The 24,528-nt window shown below is 47.0% G+C and overlaps 1 protein-coding gene across 2 annotated transcripts in view; it reads left to right on the top strand.

Moving 5' to 3' along the window:
* The first annotated feature begins 535 nt into the window (after positions 1 to 535).
* Ksr2 (kinase suppressor of ras 2) overlaps positions 536 to 24,528 on the top strand; it is a 353,104-nt gene continuing 329,111 nt past the window's right edge. The window contains exon 1 of one of the 2 annotated variants that reach the window (XM_026784070.1): positions 536 to 1,392. In XM_026784070.1, the coding sequence (XP_026639871.1) occupies positions 1,213 to 1,392 (180 nt within the window). In that variant the 5' untranslated portion in view covers positions 536 to 1,212. The remainder of the gene's footprint in view (positions 1,393 to 24,528) is intronic. The other variant, XM_013349493.2, reaches the window with a different exon arrangement.

The raw sequence follows: 24,528 nt of genomic DNA on the forward strand, positions 1-24,528 counted from the left end.
CAAGCCCGGCGCGCACCTGCTCCCGGGCCCCCGCGCACCTGCTGAGCCGCGCTACGGCCTCGTCTCGCGAGATCAGGGCTGGCGTAGTGGCCCCCACCCCCACCCCGGCCACCGAGTACCTCTCCCCGCCCCCGGGCCGGGCCTCCCCGCCACCTAGGGGACCAGCCCGCCCCCCCCTTCCCACTCCCACCGCATCGTAGCGGCTGCGCTCCCCGCACACGAGCCCCTCAGTCCCTAAGGACCCGGCCTCCCAGGCTGGACGGTGGCCCGGTGGGCAGGTGCACGCGCCGCCTGCCGCCAGCGGGTCCCAGGCGCGCCCGGGGTGGGGGGACCCGGGGACCGGCTGCGCGCACGGCGTCTGTCGGCGCTGCATCCCTCGCTCCGCTCTCCACCCCGCCCTGTGATTGACAGGCAAGATGTCGGTGTGGAGCGAGGCAGGAGCCTTCACCCCTGGAGCCCAGCGGCGGCAGCAGCAGCGGCGACAGCGGCGGCAGCAGCAGCAGCAGCAGCAGCAGCAGCAGCAGCAGCAGTGTTATCGCGGGGAGCAGACCGCAGCCAGCCGCAGTGGGCGCCGCAGCCGCGCCAGTCGTGCGCACAGCATCCTGAGAGTGCGCTGAGCGTGGAGACCCGCGGACCATGCCGTGTCACCGCGACCGGGAGGGGGGCAGGCGCGCTCCTTTTTGACATAAAATCCAGCCGGTCAAAAAGATTTATATACATATAAGTCCGCCCTTCACGGAGCCGGTGTGCGAAGCGTGAGCTCTATTTCCCTCTGCCTCCTCCTTCCACTTCTCCTCCCCTTCCTCCTCCTCTCCCTCCTTCTCTTTCTCCTCCTCCTAAGTGTACAGACTGCACCCTACCACCTGGTTGGCTTCTGACAAACGGGCATCTCTCCCTTTTTAGGGACCAGAGACACAGAGAAAGAGAGAGGAGAGAGACAAGGGACATTCTAATGCAGACTGCCTGATACTCCCCCCCTCAAAAAATAATAATAAATTTTGGCTCTTGTCCCCTCCTCCAACCCCCACCCCCTCAAGCTTGTGTGAGATGTTGGGTTTCTTCAGGAGACACTGCTGAGAAGTCGCAGTGGTTGGAGAGGCGTAGGGGGGTGGACTCCCTCTACCTCCACTCCCTCCCTCCCCCTTTTTTCTTTCTGGGAGGAGGTGGAGGAGGAGGAGGAGGAGGAGGGGAAGGGGGGTTGCAGAGCAAGCGATGGATGAGGAAAACATGACGAAAAGCGAAGAACAGCAACCTCTGAGTTTGCAAAAAGCCTTGCAGCAGTGCGAGCTGGTTCAGAACATGATAGACCTGAGCATCTCCAATCTGGAAGGGCTTAGGACGAAGTGTGCAGCTTCCAACGACCTCACGCAGAAGGAGATCCGGACCCTGGAGGTAGGTGTTGCCTGGGATGGGGGGGGGGGCAATCCTGCCTTCCTTTCCCCTTCTCCAGTCCTACCCCATCCCTTTGGGGTTCTGTTTGCGGAGGGAGGGCCTGGGGAGGGGAAGGGTGAAGCAGGTGGTCACCAATGATGCGCTATGATTTATCACCTGGCAAAGCCAGCACGGATGTCCCTTCCCAGTGCGGCTGTTGTCTGTGCTCGGCCGTGTGGCGGTGGTAGCAGTAATAATTGCTGTTCCGTATTTATTATTATGGGTTGTAGCTGTTGCCATGATTATTCTTTACTGTGAGAGGAGGGAGTTTTACTTTATTATTATTTTCTTTTCTTTTTTCTTTTTCTTTTCTTTCTTTCTTTTGCTTTTTCTTCTTTTCTTTTTTTGCGTTTGGGGATTTGTTTATATGCCACTGGGCGGGAGGGCTTGTGTGCTGATGGCCCAGTAGGGGCTGCAAGGAACCCACGTGACCTTGTGCGTTCTGCAGGTGGTCAAAGGTGGTTTTGACTGGTTTGAAGGGGCTGCCTGAAAGGAAAGATTCGACCCTTTGCTGTGTCTCACCCGTCACCCCCCACATACATAAGATGCATGACAAAAAGTCCCCAGGGAACTACCCGTTTCTGACACAGTCATTTGATGTAAGGGGGTGAATGCAGGCCCAAAATGTGTACAAAGAAACAATATTACGGTTGCCTGGGTGGTTCTTGCACTAGGTGGTGTGGGGGAAATCCTCTTGAGTTGTCTTGGTGAGACTTGGTGGATGGGGGGCCAGGGGGAGGAGCTGTGTTTGGCTCTTAATAGCATCTCCAACAGAACTTGAGTGGAGTTGGAAGCAGTTTGCTGAGAGACAGTGACAGGGATGGCTACAAAGTCACCACAAAGAGGTGGAAGGAACTACTTTCCTTCGAAGGCCTTTTTCTCAGAGGAAACTTTCAGGGTTATGGGAAAGGCCTGGTGTTCTGAAATCCTTGGGTGTCCACCTTGTTCAAAATGTCAGACAGATCCAGCCCCCTCACCGTCCTTCCCACAAAACGGCCCAGCTGTCCACAATTTTTTATTTAATTTGGGAATTCCCACTAGCTGGCATTTGCCAGGGGGTGGTGGCCATGGAGATCAGAGCAAAGGAGGGTTTCCCTTTTAGTGGTGTGGCCATGTATCATGGAGCCTAGTGGTTTGGTTGGTCTCTGGCTTGTGAGTTCTTGAAGCCTGAAGTCTTGGCTGGCGGGTCATCTTAATGCACCTCTCTGATTCACTTTTATTTCTCCAGTGGGGTTTTAAATTTGGGGAGGTAATCAATACGCAGGAGGTTATCATTTGGAAAGAGGAGTTTGTGCGTGTAGATTTTAATACAGCGCTTGCCACCCTCGGATATATGTCTGTGCTCACCTGTCAGGCGGTAACACGATCCCAGAGATGGAATCAGATAATCAGCCATGTGGCATGTGTGTTGGGAGGCACAGGCGTCGCCTTTCTCCGGGTTTTGAGAGCGAGAGAAGGCTTGGTTAACATTTGCTGCTGGAAGAAAAAATGTGGGATGTGTTAGCCCAGCCCTGGTCTCTGCACGGGGGCCCACAGTAGATTGGTTCAGAGCTATACCTGGGAAAGCTTATATGGATAACCCCTGAAGGCCACCACCACGTCTCCTCTAAAAGAACCCACCATGCTGGGATCATCAGTGCAGTTTAAGTTTCTCACAGGTTCCCTTCTATTCCGTCCTCTGATGATTCCCCGGAGAGTAGTGCCCGACACAGCTGGGCACTCTGGCTGGGGTGTAGCTCAGTGGTCCAGTGCTTTTGTGGCATGCCAAGGCCCTGGGTTGGCCCTGGGTACTTGGTTCTGTGTTGTCTCTCTGCAAGGTGGTTTACATTTGAAACTGGAGGACAGGGGCACTGGTCAAGAAGTTGGAATCACAGGCATCTTTCTTAGTCAGGGTTACTGCCGCTATGATAATAATATGACCAAGGCAAGTTGGCTATGAAAGGGTTTATTCTACTTATGCATCCACATCATAGTTTATTAGCAAAGGAAGTCAGGGCAGGAACCTGGAGGCAGGAGCTGGTGCAGAGGCCGTGGAGGGAGTTGCTTACTGGTGTTCCTTCATGGTTTGCTCAGCCTGCTTTCACCAGCTTAGGGATGACACCACCCGTAACAGGCCGGGCCCTCCTACATTGATCACTTATCAAGAAATGCCCAGCAGCTGGATGTAATGGAGGCATTTTCTCAGGTGAGGTTCCTGCCTTCCAGATTACTCTAGCTTGTGTCAAGCTGACATAAAACCAGCCAGTACAATAGGGAACACATCTTTCTTCTGAGGGTATCACAGGACACACCAGTCACTTAATCCATATTGCCCGGTGACTGTTTTGGAACAATTATGTCAGCTTTGACTTTCTAAGTCCCTAGGACCAGAGGGTAGAAACGAGCCCTGGGGAGGGTAAGCTCGTGCTGGACTTCATGTTTGCATTCACTGAGTTTTCCTCCCGAACTTTTTTGAAAGTCTCACAGGGGTGCTGGCTAAAGTGTGGGCACATTCTAATTTAGCTGAAATTGGAGAGAGGGCCCAGGAATCTGCATTTAGTAAGCAGACAGTGTGCTTCTGTGTATAATTTTTCCTTTGTGGTGCCAGGAATTGATCCCGGTACCTTGTAAAAGCTAGACAAGGGCTCCACCACTGACTATAACCCCAAACCCCAGGTTTCTGATTCATGTTTTGATAGGGTTACTTTATGAATTACTTATCCAAGCTGGGCATGTGGTGCACACCTATAATCCTAGCACTTGGGAAGCTGGGACCGGAGGCGGGAGAGTCCAAGGCGAGCCTGGGCCACATGGAGAGACTGTGCCTTAAATTAAAAAGGAAGAGAGGGCTGGATTGTGGTTCAGCGGTGGAGATCTTGCCTAATATAGCCTGTGCAACTCTGAAAAATATAAAAACAAAAACAACAAATAACAATAGCAAAAATCAAACAACAACAAAACCCCTGATCCATTAGGACATAAATGTGTGCACCAGCTATTTTTGTTTTAATATCACCTTGAACTTTGATTGTTGTGCTTGTGAGTACAAGGACACACTCTGCTTTGGATTCAGGGATTGAACTCAGGTCCTCAGGTTTTCAAGGCAAGTGTTTGTCACCTTGCCAGCCCTTGTGTATGTGGGTGATTTAGTTGGCTCATGGCTGTCAAGGTTGATGATATCCATCTTCCGGGCAGAATCCCAAGGTGGCTCGAGGCATCACATGTTGAGAGACAAGTTCCCTGTTGTTTCTGCCGTTTGAGGGTGACAACTCCCTGCTCACAAACACCAACCTGAACATATGGATGATAATCAGTGCGCACTCCTCAAGAAATAAAAACACACCACATGAACTTGGCCTTCACAAAGCCTTCTTCTTGGTAGGGAAGAGAGGTTTACTTCTCAGTAAAATGACGATGAGGGCCAAACCCGGAGGAAGTTCTGATGGCTTTTCTGTGACGGTTGGTTACAAGATGGCTCCATTGCTCCAGCTGTCACATCCGCATTTAAGGCAGGAAAGAGAAGGATTCTGTGAGTGTGGAGAGATGAAAGCTTCACATTTTTGGTTTCAGGAAACAAAGACTTTCCTGTGGTAACCTTCCTTCTCAACAGCAACGTTCAGTTATGTTTTCTTGACTGTAGTAGGGTCAAATGTTCTAGCTGCAAGGGAGGCTGGACAGAGAACAGTGGAAAAGCCATCATTTTCCTTGCCCGTGATGACCCCTATGCCCACCATATAAAGTCAAGGTTCTGCTTTCATGGGGTTGGGTGAGACACCAGTGACACCAACTCCACATTTTATCGTTGGATTTTTTTTTTTTTTTTGGATTTTGAGACAGGTTTCTCCGTAGCTTTTTTTGGTTCCTGTCCTGGAACTAGCTCTTATAGACCAGGCTGGCCTCGAACTCACAGAGATCCGCCTGCCTCTGCCTCCCAAGTGCTGGGATATCGGTGGATATTTTGATGGAGAAGAAAATCTGTGCTGTGGAGTTTGAAAGAGGCTGGCCTCCTAGCTGCTCTGCTTTATGTTGGATACGAAGGAAAACATTTTAGCGTTTCAAACTGACAATCTTGAGTAATAACTCCTGCCTCAGAGGGGGTCGTAGGGGTCGCCAATGGTGACACTTTCAAAGACACCAATGAACTAAAGTGTCATTAGGTACTAAGCAGGCAATAGGGCATAGGCAGATTGTATTTATTACTCTTCTTTTCGTTGCTACTGAATACTTTTGCAAAGTACTTTAAAAGAAGGTTTGTTGCTGGGTGGTGGTGGCACACACCTCTAATCCCAGCACTCGGGAGGCAGAGGCAGGCAGATCTCTGTGAGTTTGAGGCTAGCCAGAGTTACATAATGAGTCTCTGTCTCACATACAAACAAACAAACAAGCAAACAAACCAGTCACAGCCCATCAGGATGGGAAAGCGTGGTGACAGAGACATAAGGCGGTGGGCCTTGTTCAGTCAGTAGTCAGGAAGCAGAGAGCAGATATCAAACTTAAGACTCTCCCTTCAGTGACTCACTTCTATCAGCTAAGCAACAGTTTTAAAGCAACGGTTCTCAACCTCTGGGTTGTGACCTTTTAGGGGTTGAATATCAGATATTCCACATATCAGATATTTACATTACAATTCATAACAGTAGCAAAAATTATGAAGTAGCAATGAAATAATGTTATGGTTGGGGTCACCACAGTATTTAGGGGTTACAGCATTAGGAAAATTGGGAACCACTGGGCTAAAGGTTCGACAACGTTCTAAAGCAATGACACAGGTTGGGGACCAAGTGCTCAAACACAGGAGCCTGTGGAACAGTGATGGTGGTCAGCAGGGGATGGTGGGGGATAAATGACAGGGGAGTGGCTGGGTGCAGAGGAGCTTGAGTGGCATTTCTGAGCATGTTAGGGAGCACGATGGCTATGTGGGATGTTAGTCCTGTGCCGGAAGCGACCATGCAACACGTATTCTGTGGGCAAAACAAATTCTGTGCTGGCAGGGTTTGGAAACACGGAGTGCATGCCTTCTCAGAGCCTTTGCCCTGGCATCTGTGCACACTGTGCCTCTGAGAGGGCAGTCTGGGCTGTTTGCCTTTCCCAAGGATTGCCCTGGGGGTGTTTATTCTGTAGAATCCACCTGGGGAAACTTAGCCAGGCAGTGAGGGAGGCCTGCCTGACTGGGGAGGTGGGGATTTAGAGTGGAAAGGCCGATGGGAAGGGTGGAGATTGTAGCAAAGGTGACCCTGTGGCCCCTTAGACTTCACAGTGCTGCACAGGGACTGGTCTGCTCAGGATGGAGGGCGCCTGATGGAATGTCACGGGAAATGAACTCAAGTCCTTGATTCCTGGCGTCTTACTTAGCACAGGGGAGTCACACTCAACATTTGCATCCCTTTGTGGGAGGAGATAGACATCTTTAGAGATTTTGGAGTGGATACTGTAAAAATATGATTGACAGCAAGTCTGTTGACAGTCTATAGCAGGGGCTAGCCAGCCTTTTCTGTTTAGGGCTGAATAGCAAATACATTAGGATTTGTGTACCCAAGTTTCACAGACGCTCACCGAGCTAACAGCCTGAAGTAGCCACAGTCGACAATGAGGTGTGGGGTGTGGGAGAGTTTCCTAGTAAAACTTTATTCGTGGCCCCTGAATTTTGAGTTTGATATTATTATTATTATTTTGGATTTTCAAGACAGGGTTTCTCCGTAGCTTTTTTTGGTTCCTGTCCTGGAACTAGCTCTTGTAGACCAGGCTGGCCTCAAACTCACAGAGATCCGCCTGCCTCAGCCTCCCGAGTGCTGGGATTAAAGGCGTGCACCACTACCGCTTGGCCTGATATTATTTTCATATACCACGATGTATTCTTTTTCTTTTGATTTGTTATATGTTAAAAAGAATATAAAAGAACTATTTTTTAGTTTGGGACCTGACAAGACTGGCCACGGGTGAAACTTGGTTCATCCTTGCTCTGGAGGAGGAATGGGATTAGACAGGGGTCATCTGGATGGTGATCAAGTGACCTGAGGGCTGGAAGGCTCTGGCCGTGCACAGGGACATGGCTCTGAGCTGGCTCTCCGGTGGTCAGAGTGCAAGGAGAGGGAAGAAGCCATGACATCTCATGTGGCACAGGCTTCATGGCTGCACTTAGCCATAATTGCTTTCCACACATCCACCTCAGTTCTTGGTTTCTTTGTCGTGAGTCCTCCCTGGACTTAAGTTCATTTGGGAAAGTCTGTGCTTAAGACAGACTTTCCTCGAGACAGAGTCCTGTGAGTCTGTGGGCTGTGCCCAGTCGGCGATTCTATTGCTAGTCTTGTCTGACCTCCTTCATGGGGCCACATGAAGCTGGAAGAAGGGGTTGGGGTAGGAGGAGGAGCCTCACAGGGCAATGACTTGGGTGACTTTTATGGTATTAGTGTCCCAGGAGAGCAAGGACAGCACTTTCCAGGGAGTATGAGGCTGCAGAGTGGCGCCATGTTGTTTACACTGTGTCCTGTGAGCTGGGGTGAGTCTTGTGGTCGGCCTGAATGCCGGGGAGGGGAGCAGGCCCCCCCATTCTTGGTGGGAGTGGCCACCAAGTTAAATGGGATTGGCTGTGATAATTAGACTCTATTAGAGCATGGTGGCTTCCTTGCTCACAATCAGTTCCCGGTGGGTTGACTGACCCCTGTTCTCTCAGGCAGCAACTTTCCAACTTGTGTCATCTTCCTTTACTTCTAGGAAGGGCAGAGAGTGCTGAGAAGTCAGAACTGCTTAACAACCTCCTTCCTGAGGTCATCTTGGTCACATCTGCCTGCCTCCCTGAGCTAGAGTTCAGTTGCAACCTCCTGGGAAGATCGTGTGTGTGTGTGTGTGTGTGTGTGTGTGTGTGTTGTAGTGGCCGTGGGCCCAGGAAGAAGAAGAGACTGGGTTTGCTGAGGGCAAGGGGTCTCTGGCACAGCAACCCAGGGCTGTGTGACCAGTGTAGGCTATTCAGTGACCTCCAGGCTAATGAAGAGACTTCTCAAAAAACAAGGTGAATAGTACCTGAGGACCCAGGTTTGCACACACACACTTTGCATAGATCTTTCCTACAGAAAAAGCCACCCCAAGATGAGTGGCTCCGTGGGTCCTAATGAGCTTGTGTCCATCCAGTGACTCCATTCAGACTTGAGGACTCAAGACGTCCTCCCCCACATGGCTGACTGCCTCAGTGTCCCCCAGACTACCTCCTCCAAGGGATAACCTGGCTTTTTTTTCCAATGTAGCAGAAGTAACATTGCAAGAGGAAAGTCGCCAGTGCCTGTCTTCTCTAGCCCCTGTTTGCAATCTTGACATCGGTCAGCCATGGGGCATGGACAAGACAGAGCCGACATGGTTGTGTATTCCAGGAGATGGGAAGCACCAGGAACCACGGAATATTTTATTCAAGGATACCTTGATGGTGAAACTAAACAGAAGGGCGCTGGACAGAGGAATGGGTGTGAGTTCACCATACACCTCCCCGGGGAAGAGTGTTCCAGCTGACGGAACAGCAGGAACAAACTTCTGGAGTGGGCTGTGCTGGTCATGCCGCTTGGGGAAATGGAGTCCGGGTAGATTGGCTGGGATGAGAAGGGTAACAAAGAATTGAAGGTGGTGTACCAGGAATGATGGTACACGCCTTTAAATCCCAGTACTTGGGAGGCAGAGGTAGATTTATTTCTGTGATTTGTGGCCAGCCTGGTCTACATAGGAAGGCTTGTCTCAAAAAGAAAAGAAATAAAATAAGAAGGCTTCTCTTCAGTGTCAGGCTCCAGAGGTCATTGTTGGTGTTGCTATGTACGGAAGGGAAGGTTTGTGTGGGGAGGTTGCTCTCCAGGGTCCCTGCTGGCCTGAGATGCTTATGTTTGTCCTCTAGATGAGTAAACTGGAGCCCGTATGAGGCTGTAGCTATGAGGCCACTCCCTATACCAAGTACATCTTTCCTATTATTCAGGTGTTGTTTGGGGTATCTGTGTGTGTGCGTGCGCTCCACAGTACATGTATAAAAGTCATAGAACAACTTTGTGAATTTGGATTTCTTTTAACCATCTTTTTTTTTTTTTTTTTTTTTTTTTTTTTGCTTTTTTGAGACAGGGTTTCTCGGGTTTCTCTGTGGCTTTGGAGCCTGTCCTGGAACTAGCTCTTTAGTAGACCAGGCTGGTCTCGAACTCACAGAGATCCACCTGGCTCTCCCGAGTGCTGGGATTAAAGGCGTGCGCCACCATCGCCCGGCCTCTTTTAACCATCTTTATGTGAGTTCCAGGATTGAACTCAGGTCTCTAGGCTTGTTGGCAGCACATTTAACCACTGAGAAATCTCGCAAACCCTAAAATGTTTTTTTTTATCTCTCTCTTTCCCTCCCTCCCTCCCTCCCTCCCTCCCTATGTGAGTGCTCTATCTACATTTTTAACTTTATGCTAGAAGAGGGCATCAGATCCCACTATAGATGGTTGTTAGTCACCATGTGGTTGCTGGGAATTGAACTCAGGACCTCTGGAAGAGCAGCCAGTGCTCTTAACCTCTGAGCCATCTCTCCAGTCTCCTGCCCCCCAGTGTTATTTTCAATGGCTGCATATTATTCTAGGCTGTTCCACATCCCTGACTAAAATTCTACAGATAGGTGCTTTTGTTGTGACTTCCCACTGTGATGAGCCTGTGCTGGACATCCTATGGCTGGGGCTTGGTCCCTAGAAGTGAAACTGCTAGGTCAAAGGTCATATTTCTGGACCTTTAATAAGATTTATCAAATTGTTCTCAATGAACAGTGTGAGAAAAGGCCTGCTTCCCGTATCTTCAGCATGAATGCATATTTTATTTTCTAAGGTGTTGGTTTTGATCCAACCCTACTCTCCCCTTCAGCCCCAACTCCACTGTAGAGATTCTCAGAATCCTGAGTGGCCAACTGTGTCTGAGGGGTTCACTGCCCACCTCTGACTTTTGGAATGGCTTCTAACTGTGGAGTTTTCTAGGTCCCCACTCAACTTTGGGGAAGAGAACAGACTAACTTTGCTGTTCCCCTCTTTCCACCCAGTGTGGGTCTGGGACAGGGGAGATATTTTGAGACCAGAGGCAACTAAGGGCTCTAGGTGGCTGGGATGGAGGCTGAAGCAGCTGAGGGACGGGAAGAGACAAGGGACACACATAGGAGAAGGAGAAGCAAAGTGAAGCCTGGAGTGATTTTCTCCTGCAGGTTTCCTCCAGGCTGGCTGGAATGCCTCCCCAGTGGGTCATGACTGTAACTGTGGTCGATCCAGTTTTACAAGCGAATTTACAGAGGTTTAAAGCAATCAGTTCAACCCAAGCCATTGTGGCAAGGGAGCCACAGATAAGGAACAGGTCGTGGGTCACCCTGTATTCTCCAGGGGTGATATTGCCCCGAAGAGAAAAAGGTGAGACCGGAGCAGATATGGGGCAGGGGCTACTTCCGATGTGGATGGAGGTGATGGCTATAGATTAATAATGGCTATAATGATGGAATATTGTTCGAACACTGTCTTTTGGGGTGACAGTCCTTAAATTGAAATGGAAACAACCTAAGGTGGTCACAGAGACCCGCGCTCACTGATGTGGTGGGTTCCTACCCGAGATCGGACTGCACGAGGGTTCTAATCTCTTAGAGCACAGCAACGAACAGAAAGAGGTTCAGTAATGTTTTATACGGGGTATGTAGAAATGATAATATTTTACATATACTGGCTTAACTCTCTCAAAGTTAATTCACATGTATCTTGGTGCCTTTCTCCTTAAGGAGATGAGAAGTTTCAAACAACGTTAGTGGCACAAGGGATATTTGTGTGAGGAATACTGGTGCCCCCCCTCTCCTCTCCCCCCTTCTCCTCTCTTTCCCTACCCCTCTTCTTCCCCCTTCTCCTCTCCTCCGCTTCCTTCCCCTTGAGTTGGGTGCTGGGACTTAAACACAGACAGTAGAACAGAAGACTCAGTGTGCTGGTTGTGAGGAGTTCCTGTGATGGGGATGGAATGTTCACGGAATCCTGTTGGAGATACTGAACTCCTTTTGGGGCCGATAGTGGAGGTGATTCCTCGCCATTCCAGGGCACCTGGTGCCTCTGAGCTGACAACTTAAAAATTATTAGAGCAGGAACTTTATGTGCATTTTTAACATAATAAAAAGTTGCTTTTAACATTTTAATTACATATATGTTTTCATTGTGTATGTGTGATACACACATGCACACACATGTGTATGTATACATTGGTGCATGCCCTGCAGTGTGTGTTTGGAGGTCAGAGGACAGTTTGTGGGGTTCAGTTCTGTCCTCCCACCATGCTGTGAGTCCTGGGAAGTGAACTCAGACTTGGTGGCAATCGCCTTTACTCCCTGAGGTTTCTCATACTCTTAAAGAATGTTCTATGCATGAAATCACTGGGTAGGTTGCTCTCAAGATTGGCTTTTTTTTTTTCTCACACAATGTCTGTGAGATTCAAATCCACATGGTTGCACAGGGCAGTACTTCCTCTGTGTGTAAATGTGTTTGTGTGTGTGTGTGTGTCTATGTGAGGGCACCATATCCCCGGACCTGGACTTACAGACAGATATGAGCTGCTATGTGGATGCTGGGAACTGAACTGGGGTTCTCCAGAAGAGCAGCCAGTGCTGTTAACCACTGAGCCATCTCCCCAGCCCCACGAACTTGTTTTATGTGAATTCAACTTTAAATTTCTCCGGGATAAAAACATAGTTGTGGAGTGGCCAGATTATAGGGATTGATAACTGCTTTTCATAAGCCCCACCCTCTGCATCTGTATTGACATGCTATTGGCATGAAGCTCCTCAGCTTCACCAGCTCCTGGGATGGTCTCTATCTTAGCTACTGTTCTATTGCTGTGAAGAGAAACCATGGCTGTGGCAACTCTTATAAAAGAAAGCATTGAACTGGGGCTGGCTTATAATTTCTGAAGCTTAGTCCATTGTCATCATGGCACAGGAAGTATGGCGGCACATAGGTAGACATGGTGCTGGAGAAGTAGCTGAGAGTTCTACATCCAGATCCACAGGCAGCAGGAAGAGAGAGACACTGGGCCTGGCTTGGGCTTTTGAAACCTCAGTGTCACCCCCAGTGACACACTCCCTTCAACAATGACACACTTCCTCCAACAAGGGCACACCTCCTAATCCTTCTCAAGCATTACCACTCCTGACAACTAAGCATTCAGATAGATGAGCTGCGGGGCCTTTCTTATTCAAGCCACCACAAGCACCGTTTATTTTTGTCTTAAAATTGTATTTACTCGTTTGTGTGTATCAGGGTGGAAAGTTTAGGTGCTGTGGCACATATGGAGGGAGAGCAGAGGACAACTCTTAGGCGTTCTTTCCTTATGCTTTGTGGGTGTGGGCACCTTCAGCTTGGCAACCAACACCCTGACCCTCAGCGTCATCTCACCAGCCCCCAGTACTTTCCCAGTCCCTTTCATATCAGCGTATCAACGTAACAGTTTCCAGTGGTGCCGCTCTGATGTCTCTCCCCGCAAATGCTCGTTGAGAGCATGTAGGCTCAAGCCTATGGTGGCCAATATTGGTTGTTCCCTTGACACACCCTCAGCAGAGTAAATACCTCCATCAGATGTTTCTGTGGTCAGACTGAGTAGAGGCAGAAAGCAAACTGGCAAGCAGCTTCCTCCGTAGCCTCTTCTCCAGTGCCTGCCTCCATTTTCCTTCAGTGAGTTCCTGTCTCGGCTTCCCTCAGTGATGGACTGTAAACTTTAGCCAAATGAACCCTGTCCTCCTCCTAAAGCTACTTTTGGTCAAGACTTGAATCAGGGCATCAGAAAACAAACATGCAGAGACTTTTCTCCCACTTAGTTCTTTATAGGCCCGGAACAAGCTCCCTCTCCTGCTCTTCGTGCTTTCTTTAAATCGTGTCTCTGACAGAGCAGAACTTTGTTTTTTGCTTGGTTGGTTTGTTTTTCCAGACAGGGTTTTGCTTGTGTAACAGTCCAGGCTGTTCTAGAACTTGCTTTGTAGACCAGGCTGGCCTCAAACTCAGTGAGATTCACCTGCCTCCCAAGTGCTGGGATTAAAGGTGTGCGCCACCATGCCCTGTTCAGAGCAGAACTTATAAACTACGATGAAACAGAAATGATCAGTCGTGCCTTCTGTATATTGTATCTTCTGCTGTTCTGGCTGAGAACTCCACCTGACCTCAAAGAATGCCTCCTGTCTTTGTAAATGCCTTGCATCTGCTAACCCGTGTTTAGACCCATGATGTATTGAGTCAGTTTGTAAATGCCTTGCATCTGCTAGCCCGTGTTTAGACCCATGATGTATTGAGTCAGTTTGTAAATGCCTTGCATCTGCTAGCCCGTGTTTAGACCCATGATGTATCGAGTCAGCTTTTGCATACTCTTCTCCCCCTCCTCACTTTGGGCATATTGTTCCAAAGACTGTTTCTTCCTCTGTTTTTTTGTATCTGGACTGTAGGATCAATTACCTATACCTTTACCAATACCCACTTTTTCTTTTAGAAAAATTTAATTTTAAGCCGGGCGATAGTGGCGCACGCCTTTAATCCCAGCACTCGGGAGGCAGAGGCAGGGGGATCTCTGGGAGTTCGAGACCAGCCTGGTCTACAGAGCTAGTTCCAGGACAGGCTCCAAAGCGACAGAGAAACCCTGTCTCGAAAAACCAAAAAACAAAAAAAAAAAAAAAAAGTCAGAAAAATTTAATTTTCATTGACACGTGTACCTAGATGCATGTATGGGGTGTGGTGTGGTGTGCTGGTATGTGGTGTCTCTTTGTATGTGTGAGCACAGTGTATGTGTACTTGCGTATGTGGATGCATGTGGAGGTCAGAGGTTGCTGCAGGTGTCTTCCTTATTCATTCTCCATCTTATTTTTTGAGGCAGGGTCTCTCGCTGAATGTAGAGCTCACTGATTTGGCTAAACATTGAGCCACAGGGATCCTCCTGTCTCTTCCGCATGCTATACTTGGGTTTTTATATGATTTCTGGGGACCTAAACTCAGGTCCTCACGGTAGCAAGCACTTTGGTGGCTGAGCCATCTCCACAGCTCCTTGATGTCAAATTTCTTTCTTTTTTAAACTTTCTTTTTTGTAGATTTCTTTATTTAATTTCATGTATGAGGTTTTTTTTAAAGACTTATTTATTTATTATGTGTACAGTGTTCTCTCTGCATATATACCTGCATGTCAGAAGAGGGCACCAGGTCTCATTTTAGGTGGCTGTGAGCCACCATGTGGTTGCTGGGAATTGAACTGCGGACCTCTGGAGGAGCAGTCAGTGCTCTTAACCTCTGAGCCATCTCTCAGCCCTGCTGGAGTGTTTTGCCTGCATAGAGGTGTGTGCACTACTTGTGTGCCTGGTGCCTGTGGAAGTCAGAAGAGGGCATCTGATCTCCTGGAACTGGAGGTATGGGCAGTTGTGGTTCATCATAGGGTTGCTGGAAATCAAATCCAAGTCCTCTGGAAGAGCTCTCAGCCATGGAGCCGTCTCTCTACCTCTATAACAGGGTTTAAAAAATAAGGATAAACAAGCTGATTCTAAAAAGAAAAGGGAATGAATTAAGTAGCCAAAACAGTATTGAAGAAGCAGCAGGAGGAGAGAAGAAAGGAAGAGAAGAGAGGCAGAGGAGGAGGAAGAGGAGTTAGGAGGAGCTGAAACCATCTGATTTAAGCATTAGTCTAACATTACGACAGTCAAGGCGGTGTGGTGTTGGCACAGGGTGTTCAGTGTGTGGGTCCTGCATGCAGTTGCCCAAGTGTTTCATTTTAGTCTTGCATTTGTATTAAATGACATGACTTAGAGATTTTTCATTTGCCTTTGTTGCTTTTTAGCATTAGAACTGCGAGTGAAACTTTTCTATGTTGACCTTACATCTTGTGATTTGAATAAACATACTAGGAATTTTTAAAAATGTAGATGCTGTGGGAATTTTGTACATGGACAATTGCGCTGTCTGCAGATAGGGATAGTTGTATTTTTAAATATTTCATTTTACTGGCTAAGACTTTTACTGTGATGTTTAATAGGAGCAGTGGGAGCTGGCGTCCCTGCCTTGCTCTTGGTCTTTTGGGGGAAAACACTCAGTTTTTCCATCATAATAATGTTTGCTTTGGGCATTTGAAATATATTGTTTTGGTATATTAACCTTTCCTTTAAAAGATTAAGACATTCTTATCTTTCCTGGTTCACTCTGAGTTTACATTTGGTCAAATGCTTTTCCTCGGCTAATTAGTATGGTCATATAGTTTGTTTTCTTTATCAGTTAGTACAGCTTGTTTCCTTTACGATGCTTTTATTTTTAATTATTCATGAAAGGTTTTTAATTAATTAAATTTTAAAAAAATATTTATTCTTATTTTATTTGTGTGGATCTGTCTTTCTGCATGTATGTTACTTTGTGTGTGATCATGGGGGCTAGAGGAGAGTGTTGAAGCCCCTGGAGCTGGAGTTACAGGCAGTTGTGAGGGACACTATGTGAGTGTTAGAAACCCAACTCAGGTGGTCTGGAAGAGCCAAAGTGTTCTTAACTGATCAGCTATCTCTCCAGTACCCAAATCAAAATTCTTTGATAGTGTTAAGATCAAGTAAAACCTGGGGGAGGGGGAGGGCAGTGGCAGGCAGTGGTGGTGCACGCCTTTAATCTCAGAGGAGGCAGAGGCACGCGGATCTCTGTGAGTTTGAGGCTAGCCTGGTCTACAGAACAAGTTCCAGGGAAGCCAGGGCTACATAGAAAAACCCTGCCTTGAAAAACCAAAACCAGAGAGAGAGAAAGAGAGAGAGAGAGAGAGAATAATTTATTCTTGGTAAATTTGGGTAGCTTGTGGTTTCAAGGAGTTGGTTGGTAAGTTTTATTTAAATTGTTGCGTCTACAGAGGCCTCACGCTTTCCTTTATTGCCCATCTTGTGCCCATAGGATCTGTAGTGATGTCTCCTTGTTTATGCCTGATTTTGTCAGTTTGGCCAGGGCTTATCATTCTAATTTTACCTTTTCAGAAAGATGGGCTTTTGGCTTCATTTATTATCACTTTTTTCTTCCAATTTCTGAAGACAACAACAGCAGCAACAAAAACTTGCTCTGTGTTCCCACCCCTGTTTTCTTCTCTGGGTTTACTTTGCTCTCCTCTCTATGCCTCTTGTCTTTCTTTTTTTCAAGGCTGTGTAGCCCTGGCTGTCCTGGACCTTGCTCTGTAGACTTGCCTCTGCCTCCTGAGTGCTGGGACTAAGGACATGGGCTACCAGGCCTGGTCCTAATGCAGACAATCTTTCCAAGTGTGTGACCAAATCCCTAGTGTTTAGGAGTCTCCCTTTGTTTTCTAGTTTAATCCGGTTATGGTTTGTGTGCTTTCCATTCTCAGATGTCTAAGGTTCCTTACTTTGTCTTGGTGAATTTGCCTCTGTGTGCTTGCAGTGAGTGAGTATTTTGCTGTTGGTGTGTGCAGTGTTCTGTAAACGTGAGCCCCGGGCTCTGATGGGATTGTTTATACTCTCTCTGATGCCCACATTCTCTCTGGCTGCTCTGTTGGTTACAGACTGAGGAGTCTTGACACCCTCTATGTTTTGTAGATTTTTCTTTTCCATTCCTTTCTGGTCCTCTTTTATGCTTTATGTATTTTGGTCTGTTTTAAGCATTTACATTTAGAATGATTATATCTGATGACTTTGTCTTCTTAAGATCATTTTTGCCCTTATTTTGTGTGTGTGTGCGCGTGTGTGTGGTAAGGGGGGCACACTGTATGTACCAGTCAGAAGATGACTTGTGGGAGTCACTTTTCTCCTTTGACCCTGTGGGTCTTATGATGGGAACTCAGCATGTTGGGGTTTGAGGTAGTATCTTTTCCCACAGAACCTCTCACCCTTCCCTCTTTTGAGACAAGTTCTCATGTAGCCCAGGCTGCCCTTTAAATCAATGTAGCCAAGGATGACCTTAAACTTCTGATCCCCTGCTGCCATCTCCTGAGTGCTAGGATTACAGGCATATGCTACGGTTAAACCCAGAAACTTCTGTGTCTGAGGCAACATGCTACCCACTGAGCTTTGTCCACAGCCCTTGACTTGCTCTTCAAACCTTATTTAACATTTCTTTTTTATCCTTAGCAATTTCCCTTGCTCTGAAAACTATTTCCATGGTTCCCGACGTGGCCACTTCAGGGTTATTTTCTCACAGGTTGTTGGGAGCTGATGTTTGTAATGCATGTCACATAGGGTCAACATTCTAGTTGGTTTGCAGGGTACGGTGGGCTGTTTCCTGTGCATGTTCGATGTCTTGTGACATCACACAAATCTGCCTTCTGCCTGACAGGGAGGTCTTTTGCCAGCTCTGGATGTTTCATATCCATGGAGTCATACAGAAAACGGCCCTTCTCATTCTTCATCCAGCACAATGTCCTCCAAAGTCATCTGTGCTACAGCATTGATCAACACTTCATTTTTATGGCTGAATAATATTCCATGGCCTTCACGATCCAGTGTGTTTATCTATTGATCAGTCAAGAGCCACTCTGTTTAATTCTTCTTTCTGGCTGTTGTGAATAACGCTTCTGTGAGTGCTGTTTGTTAGCAGGGATGAGCATACTTCGGGAGGAAAATGGAAACTGCTTTTCCTTTTCCAAAGTCGACATTCCCTGAATCAGGCTGCGGGGCAGATGGGAAACCTCTGGTTAGGAGCTGTGCATAGTGCATGGCTGTGCGTGGTGGCTGCTTGTGACTATTCCCTGAAGCTTTTTCAGGGGATCAGTTGGGGTTCAAGTTACAAAATGTCCATATTGGGCCAGTCAGATGGCACAACCGGGAAAGGTGCTTGCTGCCACGCCTGACGGCCAAGTTCTATCCCCAGAGCTGTGTGGTAGAAGGAGAGAAATGATTCCTGCAGATTGTCTTCTGATCTCAAGATGTATTCTTGTGTTCTCTGCCGTGTTCCTAAAATAAGAACAGTTCCGATTGGTGGCTCGTGCCTGTAATCTCAGGGTTGCAGTGAGTTCAAGGTCAGCCAGGTACGAGTGAGACCCTACTTGCAAACAAAATGAATATGATGAATAGCGAGAACACACACACAGAAGTTAGCTTCAGGCTGGTATCGTTAGACTCTGATGCTCTAAACCGGTATTGGACATGGTTGGTAAGACTCAATGGAAGCATGTAGCCATCACATCACTGTGTGCAATTGTCATCAGCCCCCGGGACACCTAGATTCACCTGGGAAGCATTTTTTTTATTGTTTTTATTAAGCTATATATTTTTCTCTGCTCCCTTCCCTTCCTCTCCCTTTCTCTTCTTTCCTTTCCCATGGTCCCCATGCTCTCAGTTTACTCAGGAGATCTTGTCTTTTTCTACTTCCCATGTACATTAGATCCATGGATGTCTCTTTTAGGGCCCTCTTTGTTGTATAGATTCTCTGGGATTGTGAATTGTAAGCTGGTTTTCATTTTTATTTTTTGCTTTATTTCAAAAAGCTACGTATGAGTGAACACATATGATATTTGTCTTTCTGGGTCTAGGTTACCTCACTCAATATGGTGTTTTCTAGCTCCATCCATTTGCCTGCAAATTTCAAGATGGCATTATTTTTTTCTGCTGTGTAGTACTCCATTGTGTAAACATAACACAGTTTTCTTATCCATTCTTCAGCTGAGGGGCATTTAGGTTGTTTCCATGTTCTGGTTATGACAAACAAAGCTGCTATGAACATAGTTGAGCATATGTCCTTGTGGCACGGTTGAGCTTCCTTTGAGCAATACAACAGTGGTATTACTGGGTCTTGAGGAAGGTTGTTTCCTAATTTTCTGAGAAATCGTCATACTGAAATTCAAAGCAGCTGTACCAGCTTGCACTCCCACCAGCAATGGAGGAGTGTTCCCTTTACCCCACATCCTCTTCAGCATAAGCTGTCATCAGTGTTTTTGATCTTGGCCATTCTTACAGGTGTAAGATGGAATCCCAGAGTTGTTTTGATTTGCATTTCTCTGATGTCTAAGGATGTTGAACATTTCCTTAAGTGTCTTTCATTTTAGAGTCTTCTGTTGAGAATTCTCTGTTTAGGTCAGTACCCCACTTTTTTTTTTTTTTCGAGACAGGGTTTCTCTGTGGTTTTGGAGCCTGTCCTGGAACTAGCTCTTGTAGACCAGGCTGGTCTCGAACTCACAGAGATCCGCCTGCCTCTGCCTCCCGAGTGCTGGGATTAAAGGCGTGCGCCACCACCGCCCGGCTAGTACCCCACTTTTTTTTTTAATTGGATTATTTGTTCTTTTGATGGCCAATTTCTTGAGTTCTTTGTATATTTTGGAGATCAGACCCCTGTCTGATGTGGGATTAGTGAAGATCTTTTTCCATTTTGTAGGCTGTCATTTTGTCTTGTTGACCATGTCCTTTGCTTTACAGAAGCTTCTTACTTTCAGGAGGTCCCATTTATTAATTGTTTCACTCAGTGTCTGTGCTCCTAGGGTTATATTTAGGAAGTGGTCTCCTGTGCCAATGTGTTCAAGTGTACTTCTTACTTTCTCTTCTATGAGGTTCATTATGGTTTTATGTTGAGGTCTTTAATCCATTTGGACTTGAGTTTTATGCATGGTAATAGATATGGATCTATTTTGATTCTTCTATATGTTGATATTTAGTTATGCCAAAACCATTTGTTGAATATGCTTTTTTCCATTTTATATTTTCAGTTTCTTTGCCAAAAATCAGGTGTTTGTAAGTGCATGAATTGATATCTAGGTCTTGGATTTGGTTCCATTGGTCCTCCTCTCTGTTTTTTATGCCAATAGCAGGTTGTTTTCAGTACTGTAGCTCTGTAATAGAGTTTGAAGTCAGGGATTGTGATGCCTCCAGAAGTTTCTTTATTGTACAGGATTGTTTTGGCTATCCTGGTTATTTTTTGTTCTTCCATATGAAGTTGAGTATTGTTCTTTTGAGGTCTGTGAAGAATTTTGCTGGGATTTTGATAGACATTGTATTGAATCTGTAGATTGCCTTTGGTACCTACCCAAGAGCATGGGGGATCTTCCCATTTTCTGATGTCTTCTTCAACTTCTTTCTTCAAAGATTTAAAGTTCTTCTCATACAGGTCTTAGGAAGTGAATCTTAATGAAGATTTACCTAGATCAGGTTGGCCTCTGGACATGTCTGTGTGGGATTGCCTTTATCAGTGAATTTATACAGGACCTAGTACGTTGTGTGCAGCAGCATCCCCTAGACTGGGGTTCCTGAACCATATAAGAGGAGAAAGCTAGCTGAGCACAAGCTAGCAAGCCAGCATCTGTGTAGATATTCGCTCTCTGCTCTGTGGATGTGATGTTTACAGTTCCTGCCTTGACTTCCCTGCAATCACAGTCTGTGACCTGGAATTGTAACCTGAATAAATCCTTTTCTCCCCTAAGCTGCTTTTTGTCATGACAACAGAGATGAAATCAGGCAGACCGTCAACATCAACCGTGTATGGTCACTGACACTATGAGAGTGCTTCTCTTAGGCTGTGTGTGTTTTCACTTTTTTGTTTTGCAGTGCTGAAGACCAAACCCAGGGTCCTGCCCAAGCTAGGCGAATGCTCTCTTTATCACTGGTTTGCGTTACTGTCCTCTAATTTGTTAGACACAGTGGACTGGCTGGTTTCATGTCAACTTGACACGAGCTAGAGTTAGCTGAAAGGAGGGGACCTCAATTGAGAAAGGCCTCCACAAGATCCAGCTGTTGGGCATTTTCTTAGTAATTGATGGGGGAAAGCCCAGTCCGTTATGGGTGGGACCACCATCTGGGCTGGTGGTCCTGGATTCTATAAGAAAGCAGGCTGAGCAAGCCGTGGGAGCCAGGAAGCAGCACCCTCCATGGCCTCTGCATCAGCTCCTGCTTCCAGGTTCCTGTCCTGCTTGAGTTCCTGCCCTCACTGCTTTTGATGATGAACTGTTTCATGGAACTGTGAGTGAAGAAACCCTTTCTGCCCCTAATTGCTTTTGGTCATGTGTTTCATCATAACAATAGTAACCGTGACTAACACACACAAGTATTAATTTTTTTCTTTTCTTGGTGGGGGTACTGGGGGTTGAACCTGGGACCTCAAGCCTGTTGGGTGAGCTTTCTACCTTGGATCTCTCTTCAGAGTTCTAACTCACAATACCTGTGTCTCCTTGGTATGATAGCCTTTAGAGCAGAGGGTGAATTTACAGTGTGTGACAGCTCCTGCAGATCTCCTGGTGCTGATGTCCCCATGGGAACATGCCTGAGCTGTCGCTGTGGTCATGAAGTGACAGCTGTATTCATGATCTTTGATAGGAAGTGAATACAACTTTGCCGTCATCCAGTCCAGAGTACCAGCAAATTCCCTGTAAATCTCTGTGTGTGCACATGTGAGTGTTCCCGTGCGTGTATGTGTGTTCATATAAAGAAGAAAGTAAGGACCCACAGTGTGGTGATTGGAGGGAGCCACGTGTTAGTAGTATGTGGTATTTGTGATTTTTTTTCTAAGTCTAATACACCTGTAGGTTATAAATAAAATGACACATATAGGGATAGTGAGATGGCCCAGCAGGTGCAAAAGCCCTTGCCTTGCAAGCGAGACAACTGAGTTTGATCCCCAGAACTTATGATGGAAGGAAAGAAGCAGGCCCTTGTTCTCTAATCTACACACACACACACACACACACACACACACACACACACACAGAGAGAGAGAGAGAGAGAGAGAGAGAGAGAGAGAGAGAGAGAGAGACCATACTTACAATAATAATACATACAATAAAATTTAAAAAAAAAATCAGGCTTGAATTGTTCAGCTTGGAAAAGAGGGGCAGCCAATGAATTCTTGGCTTTGTGCTGGTGACCTAATGGGGTAGCTTCATTCCATCTCTGAGGAGAACATGACAGGAGGAAACATAACTGGGTCAAGTGCTGGCCTAGTGTGCAAGTGCTGGTTTAGTGTGCACAAAGCCCTGGATTCCATCCCTATCCCCAGGTGTTGTGGTGCACGTATTGGAGGGGCACAGTAAAGAAAGTTCTGAAATGGCCATTCCATGAATGGAGGGGAAGGTCTTTATTGTGAGCAAGAGAGAGAACAGCCAGAGGCATCTGGAAGAGTCCAGCGTAGAGAGAAAAGTGGGCTGGCTGGACATGGTCAGGCCTATCTGTGGGACAAGTGAGAATAGTGAGTGCAGAAAAACCTTGCCATTATAAAGAGAAGGGGGATCTGGAACAGCCTTGGGACTAAACACAGTGCAGCAGGAATGGGGAGAGGTGAGAAGGTCAAGGAGCTACTGTGGGAGTCTTGAATGAGGATTGGAGGAGCCTAGAGACAGCACAGGTTTGATGTGCAGTCACAGGGCTATGTCAAGAGAGAGCCACAAGTCCTTGCCGCCAGAGGACAGAACCCTGTTTCACAAGCCCCTGAGGAACACCGAGTTTTATATAACTGCCAGGCATCCTTCTATAGTCCAGCTTGAGCTGGGCCAAAATTGCCGTTTCTAGACATATGCACTTCCCGGGACGTAACGCTGCACACTTGCAATCTTAGCACTTGGGAGGTGGAGGCAGGAGACTCAGACCTTTAGAGTCTGCCTTGGATACATAGTGAGTTTGAGGCCAGCCTGGAAATGAGGGACTGTCTCAAAAACGGGGAAAAGATATAATAAGGCTAGAAAACATTACACACACACACACACACACACACACACACACACACATTGAACCTGTATGGCTGTAGCCAGGACAACAGTGGATCTTATAGTGTGCCTATCGCACAAGCACAGTAATCCATGTGGTCACTCAACCATGGTCTCCCCCTTAAACTACCCCGGATTATTTGAAAACATCCTCCAAACGTTGTAGCATTTCCGCCTTCAGTAAATTTCTGTACTTATTTCTTTACAAAGTTTGTTTATTTTTATTTATGTGTGTGTGTGTGTTCTTGTGTGTGTTTATGTGCATGCATGCCAAGTTCTCAGAGGCCAGAAGGTATAGATGTCCTGAAGTTATAGGCTGTTGTGAGCCTCCCAGTGTGGGTACTGAGAACTGAACCCTGGTCTCTGCAAGAACAGTACATGCTCTTAACCACTGAGCCATCTCTCCAGGCCCATCTTTTCTTTTTTTTCTTTTCTTTTCTTTCCTTTTCTTTCTTCCTTCCTTCTCTCCTCTTTTTTTATCTTTTTTTTTTGAGACAGGATTTTTTTGTGTAGCCCTGGCTGTCCAGAAATTCACTGGGTAGACCAGGCTGGCCTCAAAATCACAGAGGTCCACCTGCCCCTGCCTTCCAAGTGCTGGGATTAAAGACATGTGCCATCATTGCCGGCATTTCTGTATTTCTAATAAGCGATAGTGCTCCCGTCTTAAAACTCAGTCAGATCCTCCTGCTGGCCATTTCTTAACCAGGTTATTTCCTTGAAAAACTGACGAAAATATTAATACACAAACAAGTTTTGTATTCCTTGAAGCAGTCACTGTGGGAGGCACTTGCTTGCCTGAGCTCTCCAGGTACCTCTGAAAACACCCCAGAGGACAATCTGAAGAGTCACAGGTATCCCTCTCCCTCCCTCTTTCCCTCTCTCCCTCCCTCTCTTCCTTCCTGTTACTTTAGTCTCACACAGCCCAGGTCGTACTAAAACTCTCCACGTAGCTGAGGATGACCTTGAACTCAAGACACTCCAGGTCCTGCCTCCCAAGTCCTGAATTGCCCAACAGCTGTCTGTTTAAAGCTTGTGCTCGGCTCCATCCTCTCTAAGAACAAGGTAGTTGGAATTGGAGGTCACAATACTGATGGTCTGGACAGGGACGGCAGTTCTCAGACATCGGCCTTGTGGCATCTGGAACAAAAAATGAGTTAAAAGGGAGGAGGACATGACTACTCCTCAAGTGTGGAGAAGACTTTATTATAGACTTACGGGAGAAAGCCGGCAAAGGCAAGAGTCCAGGATGAGCATGGCTTGCAGACTAAAATGGATCATGAGAGGAGAGAGGGGACGGAGAGCAAGAGAGAAGCCACCGACCAAGAGAGGTGGCCCCTGGGCCGAGAGACTAAGAGACCAAGTTTAAAATGGCTGAGTTGCCGGGCGGTGGTGGCGCACGCCTTTAATCCCAGCACTCGGGAGACAGAGGCAGGCGGATCTCTGTGAGTTCGAGACCAGCCTGGTCTACAGAGCTAGTTCCAGGACAGGCTCCAAAGCCAC

Source organism: Microtus ochrogaster, chromosome 2 (assembly GCF_000317375.1).
Source record: "Microtus ochrogaster isolate Prairie Vole_2 chromosome 2, MicOch1.0, whole genome shotgun sequence".
Taxonomy (NCBI): Eukaryota; Metazoa; Chordata; class Mammalia; order Rodentia; family Cricetidae; genus Microtus; species Microtus ochrogaster.